A 17,762-nucleotide genomic window follows, 5' to 3' on the forward strand; every position below is an offset into this window, starting at 1 on the left:
AGGGACTCTCAAGAGTCTTCTCCAGGACCACATTTCAAAAGCATCATTTCTTCGGCACTCAGCCTTCTTCATGGTCCAAATCTCACATCCATACATGACCACTGGAAAAACCAAGCTTTGACTGTACAGAAGCGTATTAGAAGTCAGACCCTTAGGCAGCAACTTTTAAAATACACAAATATATAGTCTTATGTGACTGTACACATAACTTTCACTGGCCACAGAGCCATGCAATTAAGACATCTTGTGGCTGGCAGTTGCAGAAATTAGGGTGCTAGTTGAGTCCTTTAGAAAAGATATCAGTGGCTTAGAGCAAGGCAGAGGGAGAGCTGGACTTGAGAGATGGAGTCCAGTGGCTTCTGTCCATGGAAAGCCCCTCCGTTAGGCCCTAGACATGTAACAAACTGGAAGCCTGTTCCCCAGGCGGAAGCTCCAGAAAAAGCAAAAAGACGTCTGTTCCATAAAGACGGGAGGGGCGTTTCAGTCTGCTGTCTGCACAGTGCCTCGGGGAGTGGAAGCTTGCCAAGAACCGTTGCTCTGTTTATCACCAGCCCCTGGAACTTGGGGAAGCAAGCCCTGCTGGTTTGATTGCCAGGCAGTCAAGGGGCTTTCCCTGGTGGCAACCACAAAAACCAAGGCCCTAGACGTAAAACCTGGACATCAGGCACATGAAGGAGCCCTCCTCTTGGGGTGTGGCAGAGGGAGAGCCCAGAGATGGAGCCTGTCTTCTGAGGTTCCTGGAGATTTCATGGAGCTCTTAGCTGTTTGTTTAGTTAGAAACCTGCCCCGCAGGCCATAGCCCTGAAGGTAAGCTAGTTGACCGCTTTCACAGAAATGAGGGGTTCCTCAGTCTGTTGCCTCTTGCTGTGCTCTGGGAGTGGCAGCCATGTAAGAACTCTTTCTCCATTATATTTTAGGACCCTCAAACTTGAGCTCCAGTGGCCACCAGAGCCAGGTGCTTTGGAGGTGTTACCTGGGCAGCAGTGGCGCAAAGCAGGGTGCCAGAGAAGGGTAAAAGCTCCTTTCTAAGAGATAAAGGTGAGCTGGAGAATGGGAGAGAGCCAGCACAGAGATGGTGCCCGCCAGCCTGTCCCCAGGGAGTACCTTGTCAGGCCTCCTGATGTGTGTTAAACTAGATACCTGCCCCCCAGCCTAACACTTTATGTGAAGAGGCTTATCTGCTTCTCAGCAGATAAGAGTGTGGGCTCCTCTCAGTTGATTGCCTCCATGCTGGTCTCTGAGGCGAGTGAGTCAGAGCCCAGAAATTCTTTATGGGTTGTTTCTCATTTGCTATGCACTTTGGGTCTTATGGATGTGATCCCTGTTGACTTTAAAGGCCTTCCCTGGTGGCTCAGACAGTAAAGTGTCTGCCTACAATGTGGGAGACCTGGGTTCGATCCCTGGGTCAGGAAGATCCCCTGGAGAAGGAAATGTCAACCTACTCCAAAATTCTTGCCTGGAAAGACAAAAGCCTGGTAAGCTACAATCCATGGGGTCACAAAGAGTCTGACACGACTGAGGGACTTCGCTTTCGACTTCACTTTCTTTCTCATTTGCTATGCACTTTGAGTCTTTTGGATGTGATCCCCATTGACTTTAAAAGCTAGGTGTTTGGGGGTTTATCTCAGATGCATATTCCATGAGTTGGGGTACCTGATGTGGGATTCAAACCCTGTGCTCCACATGGAGAAGTTCCCTCCTGATTGTGGACATCACATCCAGGATGGAGTTTACGGTGAGATTGTGTCTCAGCTTCTCTTACCTGCTTTGCTTTTTTGTCTTTTAATTTGCTCAATGTGTAAGGGTTGCTCAGGTAATTTCTGTTTTTTCCAGAGGAAGGTTTTCGATATGTAGCTGCAGATTCAGTATGTTCATGGGATGAAGTGAGTTCAGGATCTTCTATGCCACCATTTTGAACCAGAACCTATGCTTTGTCTTTTAGGTAATGGAACTAATATGTATTTAATCAGCTGATTAATATGTACTTAGTGGACTCATATGTACTTAATCAGCTGAGCCAGGAATGTCAGCGTCCGTCAGTTTCTGGTTCTCACTCTTCAAATCTTATTGGTCCCCATTACCTACCTTCTGAATTGTGTATCCTGTACTCGTCACCACTACTGAGCCACTTTTATGTCAGCTGTGCTGGGTCTTTGCTGGGCTCTATGTCGTGGTGCACGGGCTTCTCTAGTTGTAGAGAGTGGGCTCCAGAGCGTGTGGGTTTAATTGTCTCTCGGCAAGTGGGGTCTTAGTTTCCCGACCAGGGATCGAACTCATGTCCTGATAAAAATACATTCACTTTGTCTCTAGTTCAAGCTCAGTACTGCACCTAGGATTGTAGACGAGAAGGGGACCAAATTGGAAATAGGCATCCTAGGATCAAAAATAATACAAATTGAAGGGAGGTGAAAAAAAGTTCTCAGACCAAGACTGAGAAATTCAGGAATATAGTCTCTTAGATATTTATTGTAATCTCCAAAAAATAAAACAAGATTAACTCAAAGAACAAAAACCACTTTCTATACAGAATTCACATACAAACTTAATACCTAATAGAGCACATACAGTTCTTACACAATTAATTTCAATAAAGAGAATTAAAACTTCACAATGTGAATACACTTTATAGCTTTAAACCCAGACAGAAGCTCCTGTGGACACATGAAGAGTCACGATAATTGCTGTGCAGCAGTAGTTTTCAGATAAAATCACGATCACTATATGAAAGCATTAAGCTGTTACTCAATTTTTTCTCAAGAAGAGCTCCACAGTGCAGTCACTGAGGAGAAGCCGAAAGTGCCTGGTTACAAAGGAAGGTCTTCATCTATGCACTTCCCCAACTCTCTTTACGGGAAACATGAAACCACAGAAAAATCTCTGGGCACACATCTGCCTGGTTGACGTTGGCCTCGACAGTGCCTTGTGTTTGGTGCATGGGCAAAGTGTCTACAACAGCGCTTCTAACGAGCTTCAAATCAGTCTGTGTTTGGAACGAATCTAGGGCTGCTCAGCAGCACCAAGGAATATGATGATGCTATAGTTCATCTTCCTCATAGGGACAAAAACACAGAGCCAAACTGGGGCAATCTGTGGGGTTTCTGAGGGCCAGTCTGGTTCTCTGGAGAAAAACAATGATCTCTAGCTGCCAGCTCTGTCACCCTTCCATTCAGGGGGCAAACTGCAACCTTCCCCATTCGTTTGCCTGGCACAGTCTCCTCTAATTCTCTTGTCATGTCTCACCTCTTTAGTGGAGCCCTTCTTGACTCCTCCTGTTTTTATAGGTCTCCCATTCTCTGTGTTCCTGGATCCTGACATAATGTAGCATTTAGATTATATCCTGGCATTTTGTTCCTTGTGCTTCAGTCAGTAAGCTTATTAGGGGCCAGAGCCATACCTCTTCCATGTTTGATTCCCCCAGCACTGAGCTAGTGCTATTTGGTAACTGTTGATAAGTAAACATTTAAACACCCTTAAATTATCATTCTCATGTTGGCTACCTGCTTACATTTTCTTTTTTTAATTTGGCACAAAGTCATCTCTAATCTCCCTGTTCCACCCACCTCTATTTCGTCAGTGGGTGTGAAAGATGAGCACAAAATTTTATCTATCACATGTAAAATAGGGCTACATATCACTGGTGGTGGCCCAAAGCCATTTTATGTGATTGGCACATCTTCACATGTCAATTTCAGGCAACTGCCATAGAGAGAACTGAAGGCTTTCTATGATGTACTGAGGGTCATGGTCATGTAAAACCAACTGCCCTTCATCATTTTTAGTGAAAAATGTAACTTTTCTTCCCAAGGGTATTATGATTTACTCTAACTAAATGAAAAAGCAAACCACAATATTAAAATGAGTGCTTTGCCTTAAAAATCGAAATGGCAAATAGGAGTTTAAGATAATTGTCCTACTTGAAACTTCGTATTTATAAACACAGTTTTTGGTAATCCAGCAACCAGGCCTAACTTCTTGATTTTCCATCTCAGTGAAGTTGTAGACCACAAATTATGAGACTAATCAAGGGGGTTTGAGCATGAATATATGAGTTTATGATGATATACCAAAATGATTTAAGGGTTTTGACTTGTTTCTTTTATATTATCAGTGTGGACAATTGAGAATTGAAAGTGAATATAACAACAACATAAAAAGAAATCAATATCTTAGAGTTTCCAGGACTGACAGTGTGTAATTTGCAAACAGAATACAGGGTTAACAATAAAATTTACACACAACTATGAGTGAAAATTCTTAGTAGACAGAACATGGGATCAACATTTCAGAGAAAAATAAAAATGACTTATGTGCATATTTTTTCTTAGGTTTCTAAATTAACCTCTTATAAAAGGCTCCAGGAGAAAAAAAGCTTCAGGAGAATTTGTAACTAAAGAAGGGAACACTTATTTAAAATAAACTAACAGCCATTCTGTCTTGAAAATAAAACCCACAATTCTAAAAGGCAAGATTGACATATATTCGCAGATACTAAATGTTTGGTCTTAATTAGGAATAAAACATACTTTGAAGTAGGCACAGAAGAGTTTCACATGACACCAATAAGGTATTTACTGTATAAATCGCACCACTAGACAAATACAGCTACAAGAAATAATTTGAGCAAGTCAAACAGCCATCAAAGCATCTCACACATTCATTATAATTCACTCTTTCATACTAGTTTATATACACTGAGTAAGTCATTAAATATTGCACTTATTGGCCCATGAACCCTCAATTCTGAGGTGTTGAAAAATAGAAAACAAATCTATTTTTTACAACATATTTCATGCAACATTTAAGACATTTCAGTTCTACAAACACCATTAAATAGTTGTACATTTGGACAGGTCAACGGTATCACATCACGTCTGACATTAACAATATATTAACAGGAATTAACAGGAAGTTTTCATTCAGCACATATCCTAGGGATGATGAGAACATGTATGGAAAACCATCATACCAAGACAGCAAACAACCCCCAGACTTCACTTTCACGAGGAGCATGGAACCCTAGACAGATGTAAGCTCGCTCGCGTCCCTGAAAGGCCAGGTGTCTGTGGCTCGCGTACCATCTGCATCTTTAAGAACAGCGTTCATGAACCTAAGCAACCCTTAGTGCCAAACAACATAAGCATGGAAACATTTCCATTAAGAAATAAAGCCACAGCCAACTCTCAGTTGTCCACAGTGAAGGAAAGTATGAACACAGGTGAACAAAATACACAGGTAACCCCCTCCCATGCCCCATCCTCATTGCAGCAAGTAATGACTGGTTACAGTTACAGTAATGTATCAATGGAAGGTAAACAGTGAAACTTAAGTCTCATTTCCCGTTTTTGGTCTGTAATTCTGTAGGGGTAGTGCTTGAAAAAATTAAAATGATAAAAAATCAGGAACTAGAACAGAGAACTGTAAATAGAAAGCTCAATTTGTCCACTGTCTCAATGGTCTGATTTTAATACTCAAACTCTGACAAAGACATTGCAATAATTTCTTTTCCCTAGAACGTTTGCAAACTATATCCTCTCTATCCTTTCCTTTTAATGGAAATTAGTTCTGTGCACAGACACACAAATCTAGTCAGTGTGAACAATCTATTTTGTAGACCTTTTAAAAGGAAATGCCAGTTCCAGCTCGAGCATAGTAAAGCTTCCTTTTCCCTGGCACTGAGAAAGCACCATAGATGGAACTTCTCCTTCATAGAAAAGTGTGTTTGAGTGTGTATGTTCTGGGAGGGGCAATACTCTTGTGGCCCAAATATAAATAGCTTAATCCATTTAAGGGAAGTATTTGATTAGTGTGTCGCATTCCTGTAAAGATTTTTAAGAAACCAAAAATATTTATTTATGAAGTAACAATAGGTGGATATATTTTAAATAAATTCTCCAGACATGTTTTTGCCCCCCCACGGGACTCTTTCTGGAATCTGGAACGCTGTAGGTGCACTGTAGAGATAATCAAGACTTTTTTTCCTGGTTATAAGCTTCATCTTTTATCCAGGTTTTCCCAGTTTGTTTCAGAATATAAAACAGGTTTACGTCTTTGATTGGCTTTGATCAAAAGCTACCTAAAATACAAAGGACTCTAAAAAGCTGACCCTAATGGTTCAGCTCATCAGAAAGACTTCACCACTTTACTGGCAGACCCCTAAAGCACAGGTAGTTTACTCAAATGGACAAAGCCAAGCAGAGCTGGAGAGGCTGCGCTTCCAGGGGGTGATTAGAAAGGCCACGTGGGTCTGGCTGCTCACGCGGCACCCCGACCCGGCACACTGAGTGAGTACACACATGAAGGATCAAAGAGTTCTAGCTACCAGGCACGCGCACTGTCATTCAGAAAAACAGGCTTCTCCAGACAGAAAGGCAGACCGCCTCCAAGTGTACCCCACCAAAACTTCTGATGGAGCATATGAAAATGATTAGACTCTTTTTGGCTTGGAAGGGTTTTAGTCATGACTTTAAGACGTAGATTAGTTTTTCATATGCAGCTGCTACCTCTGCCTTGGTATAGCTTGGGAGAGTCTGGATACATTTTCAGTATAGTTCCGCAAATGCCACATGGTTGACTGAAGACTGGTACAGCGCATCCTCAGTAAGCACGAAGATACACATCAGATAAAACACATCACAGTGAGCCCTGATGACCAACTACCATGCTCTGAAATTAATGTTGTTTCATGGAAGTTAACAGTAGACATGTGTTTTACTTAAAAAAACAAAAAACATTGCATCCCTGAAAGTATTGTCAGCATAGACGTAGCTAAAATTGGAAGTTTAAGTTGGTTCCTGAAAGATAACCACTGTGTTGAACCAAAGAACTGTAATTAATCTGGATAAGAGTTAAGTAGCTGAAATAGATATTTATTTGTGGCGAATATAGATGTCTTATATAATTGGGGTTGTACTTTAATAGAATTTATAGTTCGCATTTAATGTAACACTGATGCAGCTTTCTCTATAGCCAAAGGCATCATCATAGTTCCCTTTCCAAATAAAAATCTTGGCACTTACTTATTAGGCAGCAGGGGGTAATGATTTTAAGTGAACCTAAGGAGGAGGTTAGAAGTTCAAGGCAGTGGAAGCTGTTCACGGAGGGCAGTGACAATGAATTAATTCACTGACTTAAAGCAGTTCTTCTTAGGAGCCCAGACATACAGTGCTAACTTGTAAACTGCCATCCTAGGACTCAAATTCCATGTACCTTCTATATCTACTCACATCCCCAGAAGCTGAAATGCAGATCTACTCCATGAATGACTATGCAGAGGAAATAATTTCCAGTCCAATTTTTCATTTACATTTAGAAAAGAAAGGAAGTCCCCAAACCAAAGCTCATGGAAATATCTGCTCAAAACAATCAAGGTTTGATTATAAAAGTAATCAGAGAGATGGGGTGATGAGTGGCAGAGGAAGACAAATTCATACTGGAAACACTAATTGAACTGCATTGAGGCTAAAAGATGGTTGTCTACAACTTACACACTAACACTCTGTAAGATGTCTTTGTGCTTCTGAATACAGATTTAGTTAGGCAATTAGTGAAAAATGATCTGTGGTTATTCAGGCTGTTGGCAGATGGAGAGAATATGGGAGGTATTGCATGCATGTGTGTGTTTATATACGTTCACATGCATGATGGCCAGAGGCTGAAAAACCTTGGAATTACAGTGTTATAAGTAATATAGCTTGATGCCAATAGAAGTTTACTTAGTTAATCCTGGACTGGTTCTTTTTTGCCAAATTTGATTTTAAAGCCAAGATCTCTTGATGAGATTAGGAATAGAGGACTTTTCTCTCTTTCCACGTGCTTCATATAGCAGGAGCATTGGTGCTCAACCCTTTCTGGAAGCTTCTGGCTTGGTGAAATTCATATCAGGGTGAGAGCTTCAGACTGACTTTCAAATCAATTAGGAAGGCTCTGCTTCCACTGAGGTCTGGAAAATAGAAATTGTTGAATGTTCCTCAGCACTGACACCTGGACCAGTTGTGTTAAGCTCCCCTGACTGGCATAAAGTAGCACAACTTTGGTATGTTTGACACTGTGTACATGGGTACTTGGGTTAGGTCTTCTGGTTCTAGGGCCAGTTCTAATAGAATTAGCTTTTTGGGGAAAGTGTTGACAAGAGGGTAAAACTCAACTTTCCTTCCAATTTTCTACCCTCTGATTTTGCTTTCCATTTTACAATATTACACATATCAAGGGCCTTCTGCAAAAGCCATCCGAGACATCCTACTTAGTATATTTAGATCCTTGACATCTGTATGAATGTATGTGAGATCAGGGCTAAGAGGGGATGGGAAGGTGTTCCTGGTTCTATTGCTTCGTGTTAAACTGGAAAAGTCAGCTTAACAGCTGTACTATTTAACATGGCCATTTTCTAGTCTAGGTTATAGAAATATTACAATATCATGCAAACAGGCCTCTGTTGCAAACAAATTTGCTTTGATGGCCCCCACCTTCCCTCGCTTCCCTTCAGTTTAATTTCTGTGGTTTTTGAAGCTGGTTTGCCCTATTAAAATCTAATAAAGCATTAATGTCTTCCTGTCTTCACTAAGGCCTACCCTGCAGAGTGCCAAAGTGAAAACTTACTCTGCCAATTAGTAGATTTTAAGCTATGAAGATGAGACATAATAAAAATGTGGATATGCTTAAGAGAGCCCAAATACCTTCTCCTGTAATTTTCATCTTCTAACTTACTAGTAATATATGTGCTCTACTTCCCTGACTTGCAGGCATTTATTCTCCAGAGACCTCTTTAGATATATGCATCTTTCCCTATAAATATCTTGGCTTAAACATCTTGCACTCAACATTTTGTGGGAAGTTTCTCTATTTTTTAAAAGAGAAAACATGATCACCACAAGAGAGGAACGTTCCCCTAATGGAACTGTCCTTACAAATATGCCGTTGTGTCCCTTCTTAAAGTCCTAGCTGTGACCCATGCTGGGCAGTGATACAGATACTATACCTCTTTTTTTTTTTTTGCTCATTTAGACTCGCCGGTGGGATTGGTTTGCTTGTTCACTGTATAAGGTCCTCGAGAAATTTAGGAGAAAGAATCTGGGTATTCAAATGATTTCCTTTCTCTCTTCAATTTGCTTATGGCATCCTAAGATATTTCTGTAATCCTCAGCTCCAAAGAGTGGCCTCTGAGTCCCTTAAGCGTGGATAAAAGCTTACAGAGTGGGATATACCTTAAAAGTATAAATACTTGGAGTTAAAAAGATTAGAGATGATAGTTGCTTTTCTTCAACCTGAGAACCATGGAGATACTACTTAAATGACTTCTAACCAGGTAAAAAAACCTGGGAAGGTGTGAGCAGAAGGCAGTGGTTTGGGAAGCAAGTCTACATCCTATGGGAAGAGAGACTCTAACAAGCTTCCACTTAACCTCTGTTCCAAGGGTTGATGATGGTTCCAGAAAGTTGTGGTGGTATACGCCATGGGGGAAACTCAGGCCTTGGAATCCTACACTTTTCATTCTGGATTAAGATACTTGGTATATAACACATTGAACAGACACTTCAGTCTGTCAGTGCCCTCAAATATTTAGAATGTTGGGTGGAGCAGTCCTGGGTTAGGAATTGCTTTTTTAAACATCCAAACTAAAACTACTGTTGAAATCTAGTTCCAGTCAAGTCAATATTCATCTCTTAGGAAATGTGTGAGGGCCTTAAAGAATATTTTTGTTTCTTTATAGTCAGTGATCTTCTCAGTTATTAATAACATTGAAAGATAGAAACCTGAACCATAAACCAATCAGACTCACAAGTCTCCCTCATCATGAGTAATATTTCCACTTGATTTTTTCAATTGAGAGTAAAGCAAATAAGGTATCCTACGATCATCCCCTGCCCATACCACACACACAACCAAATTCTTGGTTATCATACCTACAAGTGAATCGCATAATTTGAACCCATGGCACAAAAGTCAGTTGTATGAAATTATAATCAGAAGTCCCAGCAGTAGCTTAATCTAAGAAATCTGAAACAAAAAGTCTAGAAGACAATAACAAATCACATGCAAATACCAGATGTTTATAGATGGATAGTCCTTACAAAGTTAAGATCACATATTCACCACATATTAACACAGGGACTCTCCCCAGAATTGAACGCACGTTCGAGCCACTGATAGCAAAGATTTCCCTCAAATAGTTATTAGGCAGTATAAATGAAGGCTAATCAATCATTTATAAATGCTGTTTTTAGCAACCAAGCCCTCTGGCGCTGCCTGTACGGGGGACACTAGCAGCCACAGTTGGGCTGCGGTGGAGGAGGCGTTTCCTTGAGTCTTGTGTTCTGCTTGGCGGCAGTGATGGCTGGATCTGTCTCCAGGCTCTCGGACATCTTGTCACAGATGATATCCACGAGACGCTCAAATGTCTGCTTGACATTAATGTTATCCTTGGCACTTGTTTCAAAAAATTCAAATCCTGGAAGAAACACACAGAAACACAGCTTGATCATTTCCTATGTGTGCTGAAATTAAATGGGACGTGGCCATGGGAGGCTGGCAGTGACTGGTGGATGTGGTTTAGGTGAGAGATAGGTGTGAGGTGTCATGTGAACATACTGCTGTCCATGAACCAGGAACAGCAGTACAAAGTGGAATTAGTGATCGTTGCACCTTATTCTTCTCTAGACAAAAAAATACCTTGGCAAGAGTTGGTAATAGTAACATGAAGAATCCTCAGCACAGAGTCCATGTCATCTCTTCCCCCCACCCCCAGATCACCGTGTAGCTTCTAATCGTTTCTAAGACTGGGGTTATTTGGCTTTTTTTTTTCTTTCTTCATTTCGGATTCTACCAAAGTTATTTTCATTTTTTCATTAATTTGAGGCTTAGGAGAACGTCATGTTCGTATTCTGCTGTGAAAGGGACTCCCACAGTGTAGCCCTAACTTTTTCCATGTCTGTCCTAGTGAAGCATTGGAGGGTAGGCCTTTGGTAAATGTCCAGTATTTCACTGGACACAAGGTGGCGCTAAAGAATCACTGGCTTTACCTGAAGTGTGCTTCAACCTCCTCTAGGAAATTTGAGTGCTGTTAATCTAACAGCACTCCAGGGCTTTGTATACCACTGCATCTAGCTACTGACGCTGGTTTTCCAGAGCTGCTGTTGTCTGTCAGCAGCAGTGTTTTTATCAACATCTGGGAAAGGACACGATAAATTCAAATGAGCTGCCAGAAGTGCGAGATGGTAGACAAATGCAGTGGGAGTTTCACGCTTCTACTGATACATCACTACCTGGGCAGAAGCAGCCTCAGTACTCTGCTCTGAAGGCAATCTTATCACTCCATTGTTTGCAGCCACATTCCACTGGCTGAGCGTGCCAGTCAGTTGCCATGACAACCTCCCCACTGGGTCAGCCAGCGATTGCTCTGGTCCATTCAGGGGATGTTGATTTAGGATGTATTGGGCTGAACACAGAAATGCTTTCCTAATCCATTCTGAATTTTACACCCTATAAATCCTTCTGGTTACATCTGTCCCTATCTCCGAGGAACCACATGGATTCAGAGTGATTAAATCATGTGATTTCATCCCAGCTCCTGAGGCCAAATGAGAAAAAACAGATTAATATTTTGCATCTGTGTCAAAACTGCTCTTATAACCTAGAAATACTTCTTTTCTTAAGCACTATTAGAGATACACAACAACAAGGAATTCTTGTGAGAATTTCTGATTTGGTTAAGATTGATGACTATGTCTGAACTTGAATTTCTCTAGTTACTGTGTAGTCTATTGTTAAATGTGAGTAAGCACAGGATTTGAGCTGAAGGAACAGCATGAGTTAAGACAGGTTTTACAAAATAGAAGTGAATATTTTAAGCCCTCTTTGGCTTTTATTTCCCTTTCATTAGTCTCTCCAGATAGTGTTTATGTAGCTCTCTTAAATTCTGCATTTCTTTACAGAAAATGCTATCTGGCTTAACAAGAATTCTCTTCTCTAACATCTGCAGTCTATTGGGCTAGCTCATTCACCTTTCAACAGTGTGATCCAGATTTTGGAAAAAAAGTGATTGCTTAGATCCTCACTTGCCTAGATGTCAGAAATATTTGCATCCTTGTGGGGATTTTCTCAGTTTTAACAGGAGGGTAATTTGTAGCCAAGTACAGAATGTCTTTTCTCCAAAGGTTTTAATTTTCTCTCTTCTGTGACATGTCTTTTATTTATTAGCACGATTGGGAGAAAGCACTGAAATTGAAGGATATCATAAAAGATGTGGCCATTATAAAACAAACAGTGATCCATGAAAACCTTTGCCAACTGTGATTCTTTTCATTTGGGCTTTGAGATGCACGCTACTGCTGGTGTACAACTTGAGGTGAGTAAAATGACCCTCAATCCCAGCAGCCAGAGCGCCCTCAGTGTCTGGACTGTTGCCTGGAACCCCAGGAACAGACCACCACGTTATAATAGCCCTCCATTTATCCAGCGTGGCTGGAGGAGGGACCATCCTATGGTGAGAGGGATGATTTGGCCACAGGAGCAATATTTACTGGCTTTATGATCATGAGAAAGTCATGTTTTTATTCTTATGATCCTTATTTATGACATTTGTCTCTCATTAAGCTCAATTGAGAAAATATATGTAAAAGTGCCAAGAAAACCAGAATATGCTATAATTATATCATATAATAATTATGTAATTAAAGAATACGCTCATTCAAACAACAGTAAGAATAACAAACTAACATTTGGATAGTTACTGTAGAACAGTAGTATTTAAAGCACTTTATACGTTTTATCTATGAGGCAGGTGCCAGTATTTTCTCCACATTATCAGTAAGGAAATAAATGGAGGCACAAAATGGCTGAATACTTTGCTCAGACATTTACTTGACCAGCCAGTAATGGCACAGTGGGCATTTAAATATACATGAATATTCACCAGCACCTGCAGATACTCTGCAGAGGCTACCATTTGGTTCCAGTAGAATCGGAAGTTCTGTGCTGATATAACAGACTTCCATTAATTTAAAAAGTTAGATTTAACACTCCCAGTGAACCAAGTGAAACACCTTTTCTTAATGATCCCAAAGATACTCTGGTATTTTATGCTGCCTAAGGTTCATCAAGGTAGCCATCAGGACAGCTGTATGTCTATAGAGAAATACGTGAAAGGTTCTGGAAATTAGGCCTCCTCTCACTGACCACATGAGCTGTTTGTCATAAAATGAGATATTCAGGATAAAAATCAACATCCTTATTTTAACATATAGTTATTGGGATTCAGAGCAAAGCAGTTTTGTTATTTAGCTGCTAGGTCATGTCTGACTCTTGCGCCTCCATGGATGTAACCTGCCAGGCTCCTCTGTCCATGGGATTTTCTTGGCAAGAACATTGGAGTGGGCTGCCATTTCCTTCTCCAGGGGCTCTTCCTGACGCAGGGATTGAACCCACCGTTCTTGCATCTTCTGCATTGGCAGGCAGATTCTTTACCACTGTGCCACCTGGGAACAAAGCAAGTTTACTGTGCAATAAATAATTTTCCCTCCAGGGGAATCGGTATCTTCATCCAGGCAACTTTGTGTTAGACTACACCCCACACCTATGTGTGTCCATGGTGTTGAAAGCCTGTGGACTAAATCCTTAACATTTCAGCCTTTATTTTTCCACTGAATCCTTGTTAGATTTTCCGGCCATTACCTCTCAATGTATCATACTAACTTCAACTATGGTGGTTCAGACGGTAAGGAATCTGCCTGCAATGCAGGACACTTGGGTTTGATCCCTGGGTCAGGAAGATCCCTGGAGAAGGGAATGGCTTCTCACTCCAGTAATCTTGCCTGTGGAATTCCATGGACAGAGGAGCCTAGCGGCTACAGTCCATGGGGTCGCAGAGAGTTGGACACAACTGAGCAACTAACACTTTCACTTTTCAACTTCAGCGATAGCAACATGCCCTTGTTCTTAGAAATATTTAACCCCCCATCCATACGCACAATAATTGGAGAGCCAGCACTTCAGCCCGTGATCCTTAGGAAATAGTCTTTTTCATAAAACTTTGAAGATCATTTCCAATTTATTAAGTCGGACAGTGGTTCAGCAGATAAGTAAGTAGCCCAAGGTCACACTGCAAGCTGATTGTGAAGGGTGACAGAGATCTCCCAATAAATAGGTTCCTGGTTAAGCCTACAGCTTTGGACATCTGTCCCTCAGACTACATCATTCAGTATTAATAATTGCAGCACATATGTTTTCATCAGCAAATCAGTGAACACTTTCAGTTAACCACAGACACTAATCATCCATTCTGATTCCTCTCTGGCACAGACAGCACTGTTCTCAAGTGGGATGAGCCTTGCACTGTGGTTCAGTACATACATTGAGCTGCATAAAATCAGCAGATAACCTTACCGGGATTTCCTTGTGTATCATTTGTTGCTTTTCCCATGTTGCTTGTATATTTTCTCTTTGTATTTAATTTTTGTCAGTTGACTAATATGTGTCTCACCATGTTCCTCCTTGGGTTTATCTTGTATGGGACTCCTTGTACTTCCTGGACTTGGGTGACTTTCCTTTTCTTTGTTTCCTTTCCCTCATTAGGGAAGTTTTCAGCCATAATCTCTTTGAATATTTTCTCAGGCCCTTTCTCTCTCTCCTTCTGGGCCCTCTATAATGCAAATGTTGGGTGCATTTAATGTTGTGCCGGGGCAAGGAAGCAGAGAGAGGTGGTAGAAACCGCTTTCACTCTGCTGTCCAAAGGATGCTATCCTGATTTCGTACCACTAGACGTCTGCCTACAATAGAATCACCTGAAGTACTTAAAACTTGTAAACTTCACCTCAGACATACTAAACGGGAGTTGTAAGGAGACGGACCTTAAAGCACGCATTTTAAAAGGCTCCTTAGGTGGTTTCTTATGTACATGAAAGGTTAAGATTCACTAGCCTCTCTACACCCATGTTCATTACAGCATCATTTACAGTAGCCAAAAGGTGGTAGCTAACCCAAGAATTTATCAGCTGATGAATGAGTAAACAAAATGTGGTATATACATACACTAGACTAATGTTAAGTCTTAAATTCTGACGCTACAACATGTGTGAATCTTGAAATTATGCCATGTATAATAAACTAGTGACAAAAAAATACAAAGTAGTCAGATTCAGAGGGACTGAACGTGAAGGACCAGGGGCGGGGGGCAGAAAAACAGACGTCACGTAACAGGTATAGAGTTTCACGTCTGCAAAATGAACTGAGCTCTGGTAACATGTGGCATATGCTAGACTGTATGCTTTAACATAAAGCTTACCATGTTTTACCAAAAAAAAATTCTTAGCAATAATGTCTGAGAATCTAAGAATACAAGACGAATCATAATCTTAATAGCTCAGGAAACTAGAAAAGAACAAACACATCCCAAAGTTAGCAGAAGGAAAGAATTGACAAAGATCAGAGTGGAAATAAATCAAATAGAAACAAAAAAGTAAGAGCTGATTCTTGGAAAAGATAAGCAAAAATGACAAGCCTATAGCTAGACTCTCCAAGAAAAAAGAGAGGACTCAAGCCAGAAATGAGAGAGAGATTAGCAGAGAAACCCAAAGGACTGTAAGAGGCTTCCATGGACAATTATATGCCGACAAATTGGACAACCTAGAGGAAATGAAGAAATTCCTAGAAACATACAATCTCCTAGGACTCAATCATGAAGAAACAGCCTGCACAGAACAAATACTAGTAAGGAAATTGAATAAGTCATCAAAAACCTCTCAAGAAACAAAAGCTCAGGATCAGATGGCTTCACTGGTGAATTCTATCAAATGCTTAAAGAAGAATTAATACTAACATTTCTAATGCTTCATTTTATGAGTTCAGTATTACCCAGATATCAAAATGAGATAAAGATACAACAAGAAAATTACAGGCCAGTATCTCTAAAGAATATAGATGTAAAACATCCTCAACAAAATATTACCAAAGCAAGTTCAATACACTGAAAGAATTATATAACATGATCAAGTGGGATATATTCCAGGGATGCAAGGATGATTCAACATCTGCTATCAGTCAACAGAATATACATATGAACAAAATGAAGGATAAAAATCATGATCATCTTAATAGGTTCAGAAAAAGCATTTAACATAATTCAACATCCATTTATGATAAAACTCCCAAAGTGGATATAGAAGGACTGTACTTCAACATAATAAAGGCTATATATGCCCACCCCATAGCTAACATCATACTCAGTGGTGAAAAGCTGAAAGTTTTCCCTCAAGATCGGGAACAAGACAGAAATACCATCTCTTGCCACTTTGATTCCGCATGGTAGTGGAAGTTTTAGCCAGAGAAATCAGGAAAGAAAAGGAAATAAAAGACATCCATATTGGGAAAGGAAGGAGTAAAACTGTAACTACTTGCAGATGACATACTAAATACAGAAAACCTTAAAGACTCTATCACAAAACTGTAGAATAAACAAAAGCACTAAAGTTGCAGGATACAAAATCAGTATATAAAAATCTGTTTTGTTTTCTATTCATTAATAACATTATCAGAAAAAAAATTTTAAATCCCAGTTACAATTACATTAAAAAAGAATAAAATGCCTAGGAATAAATTCAACCAAGATGGTGAAAGATAGGTGTACTTATCTGTAAGACACCAATGGGAAAAAGCTAAAGATACAAATAAATGGAAAGATCTTCATAGATTGGAAGAATATTGTTAAAATGTCCATACTACCCAAAGGAATCTACAGACCTGGTGAAAATCCCTATCAAAATTCCAATGGCACTTTTCACAGAAATAGAAAAAGCAATCCTAAATTTTACATAAAATTACAAAACATTCCCCGAAATAGCCAAAGCAGTCTTAAGCAAGAACAAACCTAAAGGCAACATACTACCTGATTTCAAACTAGTAATATATTACAAAGCTACAGTAATCAAAGGGAGCTTTCCTGACAGCTCAGTGGTAAAGAATCTGCCTGCAATGCAGGAGACCCAGTTCAGTCCCTAGGTTGGGAAGATCCCCTGGAGAAGATCTTCCCTAGGTTGGGAAGATCCCCTGGAGAAGGAAATGGCAATCCATTCAAATATTCTTGCCTGAAAAATCCCATGGGCAGAGGAGCTGCAGCCCTTTAGGGTCACAAAGGTAGACATGACTGAGCAACTAAGCACATATAGTAATTAAAACACTATTTTGTGAGATAAAAGTAGACACACTGATCAGTGGAAAAGAAAGCTCAGGAATAAAGCCATGTATGTGTGGTTGAATAATTTACAACAAAGAAGCCAAAAATATATAATGAGGACTACTGAAAAAGCTGGACAATCACATGAAGAGAGTAAGACCAGACCACTAGCTTACCCCATACACAACGATTAACTCAAATTGGATAAAAGATTTGAATGTAAGACCTAAAACTATAAAACTCCTAGAAGAAAATATGAGCTGTAAACTCCTTAATATTAATCTTTGTGATGATATTTTACATCTGACTCTAAAAGCAGAGGCAGCAAAAGCAAAAATAAACAAGTGGGACTGCATCAAACTAAAAAGCTTCTAGGAAACTATCAACAAAATGAAAAGGCAACCTATACAGTATTGATAACAACAACAACAAAAAATCTCAGCATCACTAAATCTCAGGGAAGTGAAAATCAAAACCACAATGAGACATCACCTCACACCTGTCAGGATGGTTGTTCTCAAAAACACAAGAAATAACACATGTTAGTGAGCAAGTGGAGAAAAGGGAATGCTAGTATACTGTTGATGGGAATAAGTTGCTA

General features: G+C 40.1%; 1 protein-coding gene across 2 annotated transcripts in view; it reads right to left on the reverse strand.

The window, feature by feature from the left end:
- Positions 1-2,438: 2,438 nt before the first annotated feature.
- Positions 2,439-17,762, reverse strand: part of RAB3C (RAB3C, member RAS oncogene family) — a 302,198-nt gene continuing 286,874 nt past the window's right edge. For both annotated transcript variants that reach the window (XM_070774655.1, XM_019983154.2), the window contains exon 5: positions 2,439-10,444. In XM_070774655.1, the coding sequence (XP_070630756.1) occupies positions 10,257-10,444 (188 nt within the window). In that variant the 3' untranslated portion in view covers positions 2,439-10,256. The remainder of the gene's footprint in view (positions 10,445-17,762) is intronic.

The sequence above is a fragment of the Bos indicus genome, chromosome 20 (assembly GCF_029378745.1).
Source record: "Bos indicus isolate NIAB-ARS_2022 breed Sahiwal x Tharparkar chromosome 20, NIAB-ARS_B.indTharparkar_mat_pri_1.0, whole genome shotgun sequence".
Taxonomy (NCBI): domain Eukaryota; kingdom Metazoa; phylum Chordata; class Mammalia; order Artiodactyla; family Bovidae; genus Bos; species Bos indicus.